Source organism: Salvelinus alpinus, chromosome 9 (assembly GCF_045679555.1).
Source record: "Salvelinus alpinus chromosome 9, SLU_Salpinus.1, whole genome shotgun sequence".
Lineage (NCBI taxonomy): Eukaryota > Metazoa > Chordata > Actinopteri > Salmoniformes > Salmonidae > Salvelinus > Salvelinus alpinus.
Genome location: NC_092094.1, coordinates 60,179,440 through 60,196,003, shown reverse-complemented (window position 1 = coordinate 60,196,003; position 16,564 = coordinate 60,179,440). Strand labels below are relative to the sequence as shown.

The 16,564-nt window shown below is 41.1% G+C and overlaps 1 protein-coding gene across 1 annotated transcript in view; it reads left to right on the top strand.

The window, feature by feature from the left end:
- The window catches only part of b4galnt4a (beta-1,4-N-acetyl-galactosaminyl transferase 4a), a 449,845-nt gene that overhangs the window by 301,786 nt on the left and 131,495 nt on the right, over positions 1-16,564 (top strand). Inside the window, exon 6 of the mRNA XM_071326839.1 lies at positions 1,550-1,650. Within this exon, the coding sequence (XP_071182940.1) occupies positions 1,550-1,650 (101 nt within the window). The remainder of the gene's footprint in view (positions 1-1,549; positions 1,651-16,564) is intronic.

The following is a 16,564-nucleotide window of genomic DNA, read 5'->3' as shown; positions in this document are numbered from 1 at the left end:
TAATCATACTTTCTACTTACACCCTAGAGGTTGAGTTCCATTAGATTAAGTGCCCTTGGGTGGAGTTGCCTATATGGGCCCAACCAAGTGCCCAACACTACACCAAGTGCCCTACCAAGTGCCTCAATCCAACTTGGGCTAAATACCATCCACTAATGAGGCCTTGGACAAGTACCCCTAGTAGCACCCTATCAGAGGTTCTCAGACCCTCTCAAGGGATACTGCAAAAAGGTTAGATGGATAACCTCCATAGTATCAGTTAAAGGGACATTTCACTCGTAAGTGAACATTTTTTCCAGACATTTTCCAACCTCTAAAGTAGTCTAATGTCAAGATGAAACCATGTCCAATGACATCAGTTGTATACATCCAGCTATATGCCTCCATTCCAAATGAATGGAAAATATGTTTTTCCAAAAACAAGAAAGTAGACAGTGCTTATCTTTTCCATTCATTTGAGATTGAGGCGTACAGCTGGATCTACACTATCGATCTACACTATTGATGTCGTGGGACGCGGTTTCATCTTGACATTACTTTACTTTCCGTTTCTGAGTGAAATGTCCCTTTAAGAGTCACCCAACACACACCATAACCCCCATAGTATCAAACCACTGTGGTGGAATTATTGTAATCAAAAGGAGAGACTTTTAGATTTCTTCAGAACAATCCAGCTTTATTATTTAATTACTGCAGTAATGGAGCTGGTCGGTAACCACCCCTGGAGGTGATCACTGTGAACTCAACCAGCTGGTTTGAGCCACAGCATTTTATAGCCAAGTCCATTCATGACAAACAACAGATGTATGGAATGGTTCACAATGTTACTAATAATTCACAGCCAACAGTATCTGCTGTAAATACTGTCCTCATTGTGTAGAAACCAGGGTCTGGCCCTGAGCCATCTCTCCCTGGTACCTTCCAGTCAGTCACACAGACACTAATCATGCTATGCAATGCGGTCTTTATCACCAATCCATCGTAAATCCACTGTCGGTGTTAAATCTCCCAGAGGCCCACTTTCAGTTCACACAAACACAATAGAGTTAGAAGAACCCTCTATTCTGTTGCATAAAACAAACATTTGATGCCATAACAGTATTATAACATAATATTATAATTTCTTCACCATACCACTCTTATCACTCAGTCTATGTGGTTTTTGGCCATTCCCGTCTTGGCCTCTGAGCTTTAACTCCAGAGCAGAAGCATACTGTGCACTTGTGCCGCTGCTACTCCGTTGCTACACACACACTCTCTCTCTTAGTGAGGTCAGCTGTATAAATATAGCTACAGAACCAGGCCCCAAATCCCCATACAGCAACTGACAGCGTGTTATATAGAGTTATATAGAGAGTTACTGAAGGCTGGGGCTGTGGCTCTAGGTGTGGACTGAGGACACTGTGTCTGTCAGTCCTGCCTCAGTAACGCACATCTTGCACACACACACACACAAACACACACACACACACATAAACACACACACACACACACGCACACACACACACACACACACACTAACCATTTTGACTGTATTTCTATTCCCCAGGTGATTTCCAGTTTTCGGTGTCGTCAGATGATAACTCTGAGTTCTGGGTGAGTCTTGACGAGAGCCCTCTCAATGCCAGACTACTGGTCTACGTTGGACAGGTAAGGACTGCACCAAACACAAACGATTCTATTCTATTATTTTATTTAGATTTTGTTTCATTTAGTTTCTATTCACCCTTAAAGGGATAGTTTTCCAGATTAAGATTAGGGTAAAACACTGAAAACTATCCCTTTAAAACATACCAGTACTATGGTACTATCACAGTAGTAGAGAAATAGGATACTTTTCGTGTCAACGTTGTGATTTATGAGGGTGGCGTGTATGGGATTTTTATGAGAGAGGGCGTGACGGGATATAACATGTACGTAGACATCATGTGTTTAAACCGGGTTTCTTACCATTTGTTTTTTGATTCTTTTTAATCTAGTTTTTTTAATCTAGTGATCAAGGCACATATGTGTGTGTATGTATGTGTATGTACACTGATTGTACAAAACATTATGAATGACATAGACTGGCCAGGTGAATCCAGGTGAAGGCGATAATCCCTTATTGATGTCACTTGTTAAATCCACTTCAATCAGTGTAGATGAAGGGGAGGAGACAGGTTAAAGAAGGATTTTTAAGCATTAATACAATTGAGGCATGGATTGTGTATGTGTGCCATTCAGAGGGTGAATGAGCAAGACAAAATATTTAAATGCCTTTGCCTTTGTGTGTGTGTATATATCATACACACACACATTTTTGTAATAATGACAATTGCAACAATACTGAATGAACAATGAACACTTTTATTTTAACTTAATATAATACATAAATACACACACACGCACACAGCTCTGAAGTGTCTGCTTAGGAGACAAATACTCTCAACTGTTTGAATAAAAATAGAGTTTAAGTTACCTGTGATGAATGTTGAAAACAAAAACTTGAATTTCTATATGCAGGAAATCCTATTTTAATAATGGGCATGGTAAGAATTGACAACCAAAGTGGGAGTCATAATTCCCATGACACCTTCTAGCAAAATCTGAAAAGCGGTTCCTTCATTTATTCCATAGGATATTTTTAGATTCACTTAAAATAAGGTCTGTGTTTCGTGTAGGCTTACATCACCGTGCCAATTTTATAACTGTGTAGATATCCATAGGACAAGGTAACTCTGATCAATATTGGCTAAATTTAACCTTTCACGAGCCTCTACCCCGGGTCCGGGATCACCCCCCACCCCCCCCACACACTGATTAGCATAGCTAGCATAGCTTCACAAGTAGATAGTAGCATCTAAATATCATTAAATCACAAGTCCAAGACACCAGATGAAAGATACAGATCTTGTGAATAAACCCATCATTTCTGTTTTTTTAAATGTTTTACAGGGAAGACACAATATGTAAATCTATTAGCTAACCACGTTAGCAAAAGACACCACTTTATTTTACTCCACCAGTTTTTTACTCCATCAGTAGCTATCACAAATTCGGCCAAATAAAGATATAAATAGCCACTAACCAATAAAAAACCTCATCAGATGACAGTCTGATAACATATTTATGGTATAGGATAGGTTTTGTTAGAAAAAAGTGCATATTTCAGGTAGAAATCACAGTTTACAATTGCACCGACCATCACAACTCGACTAGAATTACTAAAGAGAGCAACGTGTATGACCAATTTACTCATCATAAAACATTTCATAAAAATAGACAAAGCATAGCAATGGAAAGACCCAGATCTTGTGATTTCAGACAATATTTCAGATTTTCTAAGCGTTTTACAGCGAAAACACAATAAATCGATAAGTTAGCATACCACATGTGCAAACGTTACCAGAGCATCGATTCAAGCCAAAGAGAGCTATAACGTAATCATCGCCAAAATATATAAATTTTTTCACTAACCTTCTCAGAATTCTTCCGATGACACTCCTGTAACATCATTTTACAACATACATATAGAGTTTGTTCGAAAATGTGCATATTTAGCCATACAAAACCGTGGTTATACAATGAAAATACTAGCAAATCAAGCCTCAAAATGTCGGACGTCATCTTTCAGAGTGATCTAGTTTAATCGAAAGCTAATCATATACTTGACTAAAAAATACAGGGTTGACAGGAATCGAAAGACAAATTAGTTCTTAATGCAACCGCTGATTTACATTTCTAAAATTATCCTTACTGTGCAATACAGGGTTCGCCAAGTGAAGCGATAACAAACAAAATGGCGGATTATGCGTTTAAAATATTTCGACAGAACAACGATTTATCATATTAAATATTTCTTACTATGAGGTGATTTTCCATCAGATTCTTGGGCAATGTATCCTTTCTTGGGTCTAATCTTCTTTTGGTCGATAGATGTCCTCTGTCCTTCGAAATGTCCACTAACATCGACCGAGACCCCGAAACGTGCCCAAAGCTTCAAAGTGCACGACAAAGAAATTCCTCAAAATCGCACTAAACGGATATAAATTGCTATAAAACGGTTCAAATTAACTACATTATGATGTTTTTAACAACTATAACGAGTAAAAACATGACCGGAGAAATATCACTGGCTAAACAACCATTTGGAAGGAGGCAAGTCCGATGTCCATCTTGCGTAAGACGCGCGAAGGGAAAGGACGGTACTTCCACGTTTTGTTGTTTTATAGTGGCTCTGATTGTGCAATCGACTCCATTCAAAGCGTGATGACGTACTGACACCCAGAGGAAGACGTAGGCAGTGTCGGTTTCTCCATAGCATTTACAGGCACCTTAAAACCGACCCCAGATCAGGGGTCAAAATTTCTGAAATCTGACTCCCTGTCAGGAAAAGTGCTGTAGAAGTAGTTCTGTACCACTCAGAGACAAAATTCCAACGGCTATAGAAACTAGAAAGTGTTTTCTATCCAATAATAACAATAATATGCATATTGTACGATCAAGAATTGAGCACAAGGCAGTTTAATTTGGAGACCAAAAAATGCTAATGCGGAACAGCACCCCCTATAGTTGCAAGAAGTTAAGCGAAGATAAAAAAAATTGTAGAGTGGATTTATGAAAATATGTTGACAAACGTTACCTTATCCTAGTGAGATTTACACGGGTATCAAAACGTCGAGGCGGTTTAAGCCTGCACGAAACACAGACCTTATTTGAAGTAGATCAAGACATTCTCTATGGAAGACATGAACGGTAAAATAAGGAAGGAACCCCTTTCAAATTCAGCCGCAAGTTATTACAGGAATTATAACGCGTCGACTATTTCTTTCTAAACCATATACCTTTGACTAATCCGGAAACTATCACCTCGAAAACAAAACGTTTATTCCGTTCCGTATTTTATCTACTGGGTGGCATCCATGAGTCTAAATATTCCTGTTACATTGCACAACCTTCAATGTTGTCATAATTACGTAAAATTCTGGCAAATTAGTTCGCAAAGAGCCAGGCGGCCCAAACTGTTGCATATACCCTGACTCTGGGTGCAATGAACGCAAGAGAAATGACACAATTTCACCTGGTTAATATTGCCTGCTAACCTGGATTTCTTTTAGCTAAATATGCAGGTTTAAAAATATATACTTGTGTATTGATTTTAAGAAAGGCATTGATGTTTATGGTTAAGTACACATTGGAGCAATGACAGTCATTGATTGATTATTTTTTAGAAGATAAGTTTAATGCTAGCTAGCAACTTACCTTAGCTTACTGCATTCGCTAACAGGCAGGCTCCTCGTGGAGTGCAATGTAATCAGGTGTTAGAGCATTGGACTAGTTAACTGTAAGGTTGCAAGATTGGATCCCCCGAGCTGACAAGGTTAAAAAAAATCTCAGTTTTGGACGGTTTCTTTCCGGAACCCATTTGCCAGGATCCGGTACATCTTGTGACATGAAACATTATTTTTCACTGTTAGTATTTTTTATTTTTTATTTTATTTGAATAAAAGCAATCACAGTTAATTCAAGTTGACTCCTCTGTAATTCTCCTGGCTGCCCCCTCGAAAACATAATGTAAAAACAGTGCCTGATATTCTAAGAATTGATTTGTGTTGGGCTGGCCCGGGTTCATGGTTTGCACAACATTGTAGTCTTATATTGATAATGGCGCCGGAGTGGGTGGCTGCTATTTAACAGGCTCCTAACCAACTGTGCTATTTTGTTTATTTTTCGCATTGTTTGTAACTTATTTTGTACATAATGTTGCATCTACCATCTCTTATGACTGAAAAGAGCTTCTGAACATCAGAACCGCGATTACTCACCTCAAACTGGACAAATATTTTTTAATGAGTCCGACGCGAAGGTTATACTGCTTTGTCGAGACCAGGTCCAAATCCCTGTCATACGCGTGAAGAAAAGGCAGAGAAAAGGGGGAGGAGGGTGGAGTGCCTTGTGAGAATTCGCGGGCGAATAGGTAAACCACCACTACCCTCCATATTATTGGCAAACATACATTAATTGGAAAATAAACTGGACGAACTACGATTAAGACTATCCTACCAACGGGAAATTAAAAACTGTAATATCTTATGTTTCACCGAGACGTGGCTGAACGACGACATGGATAAAATAGAGCTGGCTAGGTTTTCTATGCATCGGCAGGACAGAGCAGCTACGTCTGGTAAGACGAGGGGCGGGGGTGTGTGTCTAATAGTCAATAACTGCTGGTGTGCGATGTCTAGAATTAAAGAAGTCTCAAGTTATTGCTCGCCTGAGGTCGAATAACTCATGATAAGCACAGACTGGAATACGTTTTGGGATTCATCCAATGGCATTAAGGAGTATACCACCTCAGCAACCGTCTTCATCAGTAAGTGCATCGACGACGTTGTCCCCACAGTGACCATACTTACATATCCCAACCAGAAGCCAGAAGGCAACATCCACAATGAGCTAAAGGCTAGAGTGTCCTTGAAAGCGGGACACTCTAGCCCCTTGAAAGCGGGACACTAATAAGAACTCCCACCATGCCCTCAGACGAACCATCAAACAGGCAAAGAGTTAATGCAGGAATAAGGTTGAATCCTACTACACCGGCTCTGACGCTTATCCGAGGTGGCAGGGCTTGCAAACTATTAAGGACTACAAAGGGAAACCCAGCCGCTAGCTGCCCAGTGACGGGAGCCTACCGAACGAGCTAATAGTATTTTATGCTCGCATCAAGGCAAGCAACACTGAAGCATGCATGAGAGCACCAGCTGTTCTGGACGACTGTGTGATCATGCTCTCCATTGCCGATGTGAGCAAGATCTGTAAACAGGTCAAAATTCACAAAGCCGCAGGGCCAGAAGGATTACCAGAAAGTGTACTCAAAGCATGCACGGACCAACTGGCAACTGTCTTCACTGACATTTTCAACCTTTCCCTGAACGAGTCTGTAATTCCTACATGTTTCAAACAGACCAACATAGTCCCTGTGCCTAATAAAGCAAAAGTAACATGCCTAAATGATTAGCGCCCTGTTGCACTCATGGTAGCCATGAAGTGCTTTGAAATGGCTCACATCAACACCACCATGCCGGAAACCCTAGACCCACTCCAATTCGCATACTACAGATCCAAATATGACACAATCTAAATTGCACTCCACACTGCCCTTTCCTACCTGTACAAAAGGAACACCTATGTTAGAAAGCTGTTCATTTATTACAGCTCAGTGTTCAACACCATAGTGCCCACAAAGCTCATCAGTAAGCTAAGGACCCTGGGACTAAACACCTCCCTCTGCTACTGGATCCTGGACTTCCTGACAGGCCGCCCCCAGGTGGTAAGGGTAGGCAACAACACATCTGCCAAGCTGATCCTCAACACTGGGGCCCCTCAGGGGTGCGTTCTTAGTCCCCTCCTGTACTCCCTGTTCACCCACGACTGCATGGCCAAGCACAACTCCAACACCATCATTAAGTTTACTGACAACACAACAGTGTTAGGCCTGATCACTGACAACGATGAGACAGCCTATAGGGAGGAGGTCAGAGAACTGGCAGTGTGGTGGCAGGACAACAACCTCTCCCTCAGTGTGAGCAAGACAAAGGAGCTGATCGTGGACTATAGGAAAAGGAGGGCTGAAACAGGCCCCCATTAACATCGACGAGGCTGTAGTGGAGCAGGTTGAGTTTCAAGTTCCTTGATGTCCCAATCACCAACAAACTATAATGGTCCAAACACACCAAGACAGTTGTGAAGAGGGCACGACACCACCTTTTCCTCCTCAGGAGACAAAAATGTTTTGGCATGGGTCCCCAAATTCTCAAAAAGTTATACAGCTGCATCCTGACCGGTTGCATCACTGCCTGGTATGGTAACTGCTCGGCATCTGACCGGAAGGCGCTACAGAGGGTAGTGGTGTATGGCCCAGTGCATCACTGGTGCGAAGCTTCCTGCCATCCAAGACCTATATACTAGGCAGTGTCAGAGGAAGGCCCAAAGAATTGTCAAAGACTCCAGTCTCCCAAGTCATAGACTGTTCTCTCTGCTACCGCAAGGCAAGTGGTACCGGAGCACCAAGTCTAGGTCCAAAAGGCTTCTACCCCCAAGCCATAAGACTGCTGAACAATTAATCGAATGGCCACCCGGACTATTATATAGACCAATGCGTGGCCTATCATATAGACCAATGCGTGGCCATTGCTGTGGTGAAAGAGAGAAGCATTTCTCACAGAACTAGAATGAGATTCACTTTAAATGATCTTTCACCATATCCCTGCTCTGCTACACATGAGCATGAAACTCCCATCTTTCGAGCGTTGTACAGTGGTAAGGGTGCTGGAGGTGCTGCAGCACCCCTGACGAATTGAAATACTTACTTACTTACTTACTTACTTACTTTATTGTCCCCATGGGGAAATTTTGTTGCAGTGTCATGTACACATTTAAAGTGGCGTTAAATACAAAACAAGATTGACAATACAACTTTCAATAACAGTCACGCACCAATAAATCAAATAAAATTTAAAATTTAAAATTTAAAAAAGAAGAAAAGACTAGCCTGCTGGCCTTACGGGGTCAATGGGAACATTTGCCCGAGCTATTTAAGAGGGATATCACACCTGGCACAAATGATTGTCTCGTTCTATTTTTCCTGCTGAGGGGTGCCCTATACCTGCGCCCAGAGGGGAGTAATTCAAAGTCCAGGTACAGGGGGTGACTTGGGTCTAAAATGATTTTGTGAGCCTTACGGAGGGCCCTGACCTTAAAAATCTCATCCAGGCCTGTCTGTTTGACTCCAAGTACCTTGCTTGCGGTGGTAATAATCCTTCTCAGCATGTTTCTCTGACTGACAGTGGCATTGCCAAACCAACAAACAATACAAAAAGTTAAAATACTCTCAATAAAGGATTTGTAAAACAGAGTCAATATAGTACAGTCTATATTAAAAGAATACATTTGCCAAAGTTATAGAATTACTGCTGTCATCCAAAACAGGCCTTTCACGATATTTCAAATACAATCGCGGGAAAACACAGATCCTGCTGAAAAGAGAAGACTAATCTGGCTGTAGGCTACCAAGTGATCAACTTCCAAATAGACCTTTTGAGCGATCAGCATTGTTTTACCAAGTAAGAGAGAGATTTTGTCACGAGCACATCGGCCCTGGCTGGTGAGTGGCCTGCGCATCGTTTGGTGAGTCAGTGAAACTGGAAAGCTTTTTTAGGACTATAATTTCCTCCTCATGTTGTACAATATGTGGGTCTCCACACACCTAGGCCTCGGCTATTGATGGATTCAAGACAGTGTCGTTTTTATTGATCTCATATTTTCAGTATAGCCTGTCATTTCGATAATTTGTGAGCTATTATAAAAGATTCTGCTAAAGTCTCCAGTCATCTAAAATTATGTAGAAGGAAAATGTTTTTCCGGACCATAGGCTATTAAACATTTTCCCCATGTGTGCAATTTCTGGACGCGCCTCTCTCTACTTTACTGTTGTGTGCCAGTACGCAAAAGCGATGATAATGCATGAAATGCTTTATTATAAGGGATTTTTCTTTCATGTGTTCCGGTACCTCTGAGCCCCCCAGGTCACCCACCTCTCTGGCTTTTTGTTCTGTATTTTGCCACCTCCCAATTGACAAATTAAGCACAGGGTATGGTAGTACGTGCCAGGCACACCGGTTTTGTGTCAAGAACTGCAACGCTGCTGGGTTTTTGAAGCGCAACAGTTTCCCATGGGCATCAAAAATGGTCCACCACCCAAAGGAAATCCAACCAATTTGACACAACTGTCATTGGAGTCAACATTGGTCTTCTTAATGTTTAGTTTATGTGCATGTGAGAGAGAGGAGCAGGAAGGAAAGGCAGAGGGGGAGAGATGTGTTGTGGGGCCCACTCAGTTGTTTTGTGGTTCTCGTCAACTCCTTCACAACCCCATGCTAGACAGGCAGGGCAATTACATTTTACAATACCTCCACTTCAGGTGTGATAGTGTGTGTGATAGTGTGTGTGTGTGTGTGTGTGTGTGTGTGTGTGTGTGTGTGTGTGTGTGTGTGTGTGTGTGTGTGTGTGTGTGTGTGTGTGTGTGTGTGTGTGTGTGTGTGTGTGTGTGTGTGTGTGTGTGTGGCTGTCAATCAGGTGGTGTTTAGTTCCTGTAGGTGATCACATGTATATCATGTGAATATACATTTACACCATTCAATGTTGGTAGAGCGTGGGGATTACTAACATCATGTCTGTGTAGAATTATACATGTACTCTATCCAGTGGATAACAAGTGGTGTCTCCTCAAATTGTCTTAAACTGCACTTTACCTTCAAGGAAATAGTGTAAAATTTATGAAAATACAAGTTTTAAAGGGTTGAAATTATTTAATAGAATATGTATTATAAAGTCGTTTTACATGATCACATAATGTATTTATTCATCCACATAAGATTATGCTTTTTGGTACTAGTACGCTCTCAAAATCTTGACTAAGTAAATTATTGCGTTCATGAGAGTGCGCAAAGCTCTAGCGCATACATACAGTTGAAGTCAGAAGTTTACATACACCTTAGCCAAATCCTTGGGAGCATTTTCCAAAGGCCTGAAGGTACCACGTTCATCTGTACAAACAATAGTACGCAAGTATAAACACCATGGGACCACGCAGCCGGCATACCGCTCAGGAAGGAGACGTGTTCTGTCTCCTAGAGATGAACGTACTTTGGTGCGAAAAGTGCAAATCAATCCCAGAACAACAGCAAAGGCCCTTGTGAAGATGCTGGAGGAAACAGGTACAAAAGTATCTATATCCACAGTAAAATGTGTCCTATATCGACACAACCTGAAAGGCCGCTCAGCAAGGAAGAAGCCACTGCTCCAAAACCGTCATAAAAAAAGCCAGACTACGGTTTGGATCGTACTTTTTGGAGAAATGTTCTCTGGTCTGATGAAACAAAAATAGAACTGTTTGGCCATAATGACCATCGTTATGTTTGGAGGAAAAAGGGGGATGCTTGCAAGCCGAAGAACACCATCCCAACTGTGAAGCATGGGAGTAGCAGCATCATGTTGTGGGGGTGCTTTGCTGCAGGAGAGACTGGTGCACTTCAGAAATAGATGGCATTATGAGGCAGGACAATTATGTGGATATATTGAAGCAACATCTCAAGACATCAGTCAGGAAGTTAAAGCTTGGTCGCAAATGGGTCTTCCAAGTGGACAATGACCTCAAGCACACCATACTTCCAAAGTTGTGGCAAAATGGCTTAAGGACAACAAAGTCAAGGTATTGGAGTGGCCATCACAAAGCCCTGACCTCAATCCTGTAGAAAATGTGTGGGCAGAACTGAAAAAGCATGTGCGAGCAAGGAGGCCTACAAACCTGACTCAGTTACACCAGCTCGGTCAGGAGGAATGGGCCAAAATTCACCCAACTTATTGTGGGAAGCTTGTGGAAGGCTACCCAAAACGTTTGACCCAAGTTAAACAATTTAAAGGCAATGCTACCAAATACTAATTGAGTGTACGTAAACTTCTGACCCACTGGGAATGTGATGAAAGAAATGAAAGCTGAAATAAATCATTCTCTCTACTATTATTCTGACATTTCACATTCTTAAAATAAAGTGGTGATCCTAACTGACCTAAGACAGGGAATTTTTACTAGGATTAAATGTCAGACTTCCGACTTCAACTGTATGTGAACAATTTATGAGTACGTGCAATAAGAAGTTTACAAATGTAAATTAGGGTGTGTACTTACAAGTTCTTTGCAACATTGAAAATATTATTGGACCAGTATTTGTTGATAATTTAAGATCTCTTACACATATGAATACTGTATGTAATATGTCAAATATTAGTAGACTAAATGTGGGTAACACTTTATTTGGATAGTCTCTAGATGCTTCATACTATCTGTAACATTTCAACTAACAATTTTTATTTTTTAACTGCATAGTGTACAGACTCTATAAACAGGGTCCTTATAGGACCACAATTGCTTCGCAGCATGTTCAGGATTTATTTCAGCGAGTCAGGATACCATTTGAATAAACTAGATATCCTAAATAATGTTGTGTTTGCATTGGCTAAAATAGGCTATACTAACTCAGCCAGCCAGGAGTACTTGTAGGTTTCATTCAGGATAGAGGTTTCCTCCGAGCAGGGGGAACATCAAATATAAAAAAATGCCATCAAATCAAATGTATTTATATAGCCCTTCGTACATCAGCTGATATCTCAAGGTGCTGTACAGAAACCCAGCCTAAAACCTCAAACATCAAGCAATGCAGGTGTAGAAGCACGGTGGCTAGGAAAAACTCCCTAGAAAGGCCAAAACCTAGGAAGAAACCTAGAGAGGAACCAGGCTATGAGGGGTGGCCAGTCCTCTTCTGGCTGTGCCGGGTGGAGATTATAACAGAACATGGCCAAGATGTTCAAATGTTCATAAATGACCAGCATGGTCAAATAATAATAATCACAGTAGTTATCGAGGGTGCAGCAAGTCAGCACCTCAGGAGTAAATGTCAGTTGGCTTTTTTAGCACGTCCGGTGAACAGGTCAGGGTTCCATAGCCGCAGGCAGAACAGTTGAAACTGGAGCAGCAGCAAGGCCAGGTGGACTTGGGACAGCAAGGAGTCATCATGCCAGGTAGTCCTGATGCATGGTCCTAGGGCTCAGGTCCTCCGAGAGAAAGAAAGAAAGAGAGAAGGAGAGAATTAGAGAGAGCATACTTAAATTCACACAGGACACCGGATAAGACAGGAGAAGTCCTCCAGATATAACAAACTGACCCTAGCCCCCCGACACATTAACTACTGCAGCATAAATACTGGAGGCTGAGACAGGAGGGGTCAGGAGACACTGTGGCCCCATCCGATGATACCCCCGGACAGGGCCAAACAGGAAGGATAAATCCATAACAGTTCTACACAATAGAGTATGTGCAGGGTAATGTCCATGAATGTATGGTAGCGTTAGCCAGCCCTAAAACAGCTAACATTATTATGACAACAACATATTTCCAATAAAGGACGCATCAAACTGGTTATGCCATTGAATAATTGAACAGGACAAAATACACATTTCTAATGTGTTCTTTGGTGATTTGATTTGTTGTTTTTAATCGCTTCTTAAACTGGACATGGAATGGAATGTATTTGATAGAAGAATCTCTCCGGCTTGTGCGCGCTAGGCTAAATAGAAAACAAAATAACCAACTTTGGTTTAAAATGCGATTACTTCCTGTCGCTTAGAACATCACAATTTTCCATTGACTTCTACATTAATCCTCCATCCGCACGGGATAATTACAGGAAGTCGCTAGTTGAGTCTCTTGGTAGACTAGCATCTCTGATTCAAGTTTCTCCGGTGATAAAGTTATCCCATTTTCCATGACAGAAAGATATATGATGAACAGAGTTGAACGGATTCTAAGTACTACGTCAGACGCATAGTGTTCTATAATATACAATCTGAATGTTTTGTTTGCCTTATAATGTGTCTTATGACACCGCTCCGTCCCTTTGTTTAGGCTAAGCCAATGACTGTATATATGAAAGCTACTGGCTACACAGGCTGCAATGGCGTTCTATGAAACCTGAATGCTCGTCACACGATGTAACTAACATTATAACAATAACTACACATTCTAGCTATAACAATAACACCAATAATCAATACAAATACGCCATGTTTCTACTTACAAGTAATGTCTAGCAGCAATAAGGCCATCTCTTGCTTGCTCGAATGTGTCTGCAACCAAAGCAAGTTCACGTGCTGATCAACAATTAGCCATGTTGAGGTCCAAGCATGGACAGTAATGGCTATGTATATGTGACTCAAACACCATCAGGATAGACTGAAGGTGATGCTGTTAAATGACAAAGACTTATCCAATTGTTTACCAGATCGATACAAATGCGCAGTGTGCTAGTAGGTCATGTGTTCCTTGCATACAAGCCGTGTACAACGCTGTGTCGTCTGAGAGACACGTGCTAATTCGCTGCACAGATGTGTTGTCTGAGAGGCACAAGCTGATTCACTGCAAAGGGAGGGCCATGCATACATGCTATGTTGTGATATTTCAACCGAATAGGACAAGTTATACATCTCGGGAGAGCTGAAAGACTCAACCAAATGTGCATAGGTGCTGCGCAAAATATGTGTGCATCTTTTCCAGAAATCAATTTCTGTGTAGCCAAAGCATCAACATATTAGCATTAGCCATTTTACACTATGCGAATGAGGACATATTTTCTAGTACATCTGAAATGATTATCATATCAAATCAAATCAAATGTTATTTGTCACATGCGCCGAATACAACACCTTACAGTGAAATGCTTACTTACAAGCCCTTAACCAACAATGCCGTTTTAAGAAAAAATAAGTGTTAAGAAAGTATTTACTAAAACAAACTGAAGAAACAATAAATACAAATAAAAATGAAAAAAATAAGAAAATAGAAAAATAACAAGAGCAACAATAAAAGAACAGTAACGAGGCTATATACAGGGGGTACCGGTACAGGGTCAATGTGTGGGGGCATCGGTTAGTCCATGTCTGTAGAGGTAAAGTGGCTATGCATAGATCATAAACAGAGAGTGGCTTATTGGTGGTTTATTGGGAAATGTGTTGTTGTGATCAAACCGGATGTACATGGGTTTCAAAGGCAGGGATAATATATAATATGGATTTTTTTTAATTCAAGTTTTAAAGTTGGTAATTTTGTTTGTGTATTGAAAAAGGAGCTGTCAGAGTTGAGGTTCTCAGTTTTGGTGCACTTTTGACATGTGAGGGAGACTGAGTAGGGGCAGGCAGCTAGTGATTTATGGCCCTGCTGACAGCTGACGATTTATGGCCCTGTGTTGGAGGGGAGAGTGGCTGATAAATATCTCAACTGGTGATTTGCTGGCTGAGAGCCCGGATTTTCGTTGTAAAAAAAAAACAAAAAAAGTTTATTAATTACGAAAAACATGAATAAAATCCCACCCATGGGTCCACTAGAAGGTGCTTTTGGTCATTCAACTGCAGGATAATGAATCAATGGGTATATTTCATTCATTTATAAGTAGCAACTCAGGATTCGAGCTTTAAATCACACAATTGATTGTTCAAGCGCTTACACCAATCTAGCACGTCACTTTACTTACTTCGCTCACTTTGAACAGTGCCGGCCATCTGTTTCAGATTTAGCCATCATTGGTTTGTCCAGAACCACCTCCTGTCTTCTGTATGAGAAAGGTTCACTCAATAATTTTCATTGATCACCATCTTGTTGACCCTCTTTTTCACTTCCATCAAGAGGTTTTCCCTTTAGGGTGGTTTAGGCAGAAATTGACATCTGCCCTCCTCGGTTTCTTTGTTTGAGGTAGCCTTTCCCTGGCTTTGCCACTTATATTTTATGAAGTTGACGTGGACTCCTGGGCATCCAAGTCGGTCAACCTTAGGGTAGTATGCAATCTTGTACTTAAGGCAGTGTTTCCATCCATCAAGGCCGGTGCGGGATGCTTTTATCTCTGAAACAATGGTGGGTCTTTGTTAAGGCTTCAGCCACCTCTTCTAATTGGGAATAATTTGGGTATGCTGTGTACTTGATTATAACTCTGTCATGCCTTCAAGAATGTATTATTTCAGCTTTGAGAATGAACTATGACTTGAGATAAAGAACATATTGGGACTGAGCGAAAACTTCGGGCTCCAGTACAAGGATGTTGAATTTGGAAACAGATACATGAATCTGACATCTACAACTGAAATTGACGTTAAAAGTACTTTGAAAGTTATATACTTACCCAGTCAGGACACTAGCTCTGGCATACCAGTAACCCCGCACAGTGGGGCCCCCACTGGATGCAAAAGCTGGGGGCCCCACTGTGCGGGGTTACTGGTATGCCAGAGCTAGTGTCCTGACTGGGTAAGTATATAACTTTCAAAGTACTTTTAACGTCAATTTCAGTTGTAGATGTCAGATTCATGTATCTGTTTCCAAATTCAACATCCTTGTACTGGAGCCCGAAGTTTTCGCTCAGTCCCAATATGTTCTTTATCTCAAGTCATAGTTCATCCACAGGCTTCCTGACACAAGGTTTCATTTTCTGGAGTCATGGTCTCCTCTAAAGACGATTCTCAGCCTAACCGGACCAGCCGTCTTGCAACCCCTTTATCCTAAAGAGGAGAAACAGAGGGGGGAAAAAATAAAACAGAGGACAACTATTACAGAGCGTATGTGTGCATTACTTTCTACCAGAAGACCAGACGAGTTGTCAACGCACACGTACGTACCTCTCTGGGGATATAAAAAAACGAATTGACCGATGTCTGTTCAATTACTTGAATTCCATTTAGTAATTTTTGTTGTTGTTGCCCTGTTTATCAAGAGAGAAATCAAATCATCTATGTGGGATCCCATGCTGAAGGTAGTCATAGTTTTCATTAGGCAAAATATTCAACCTAGAATTTAAAACCTTTTTTGTAAGAACATAGTATATGGGATTGATTTTAAGATTTTGCTTAATTAATTTGATTAATATTATGATGTTTCTATTCCAAGAAAAACAAAAAACATTAGGAAAATATGGCGCTGTACAACGTGACC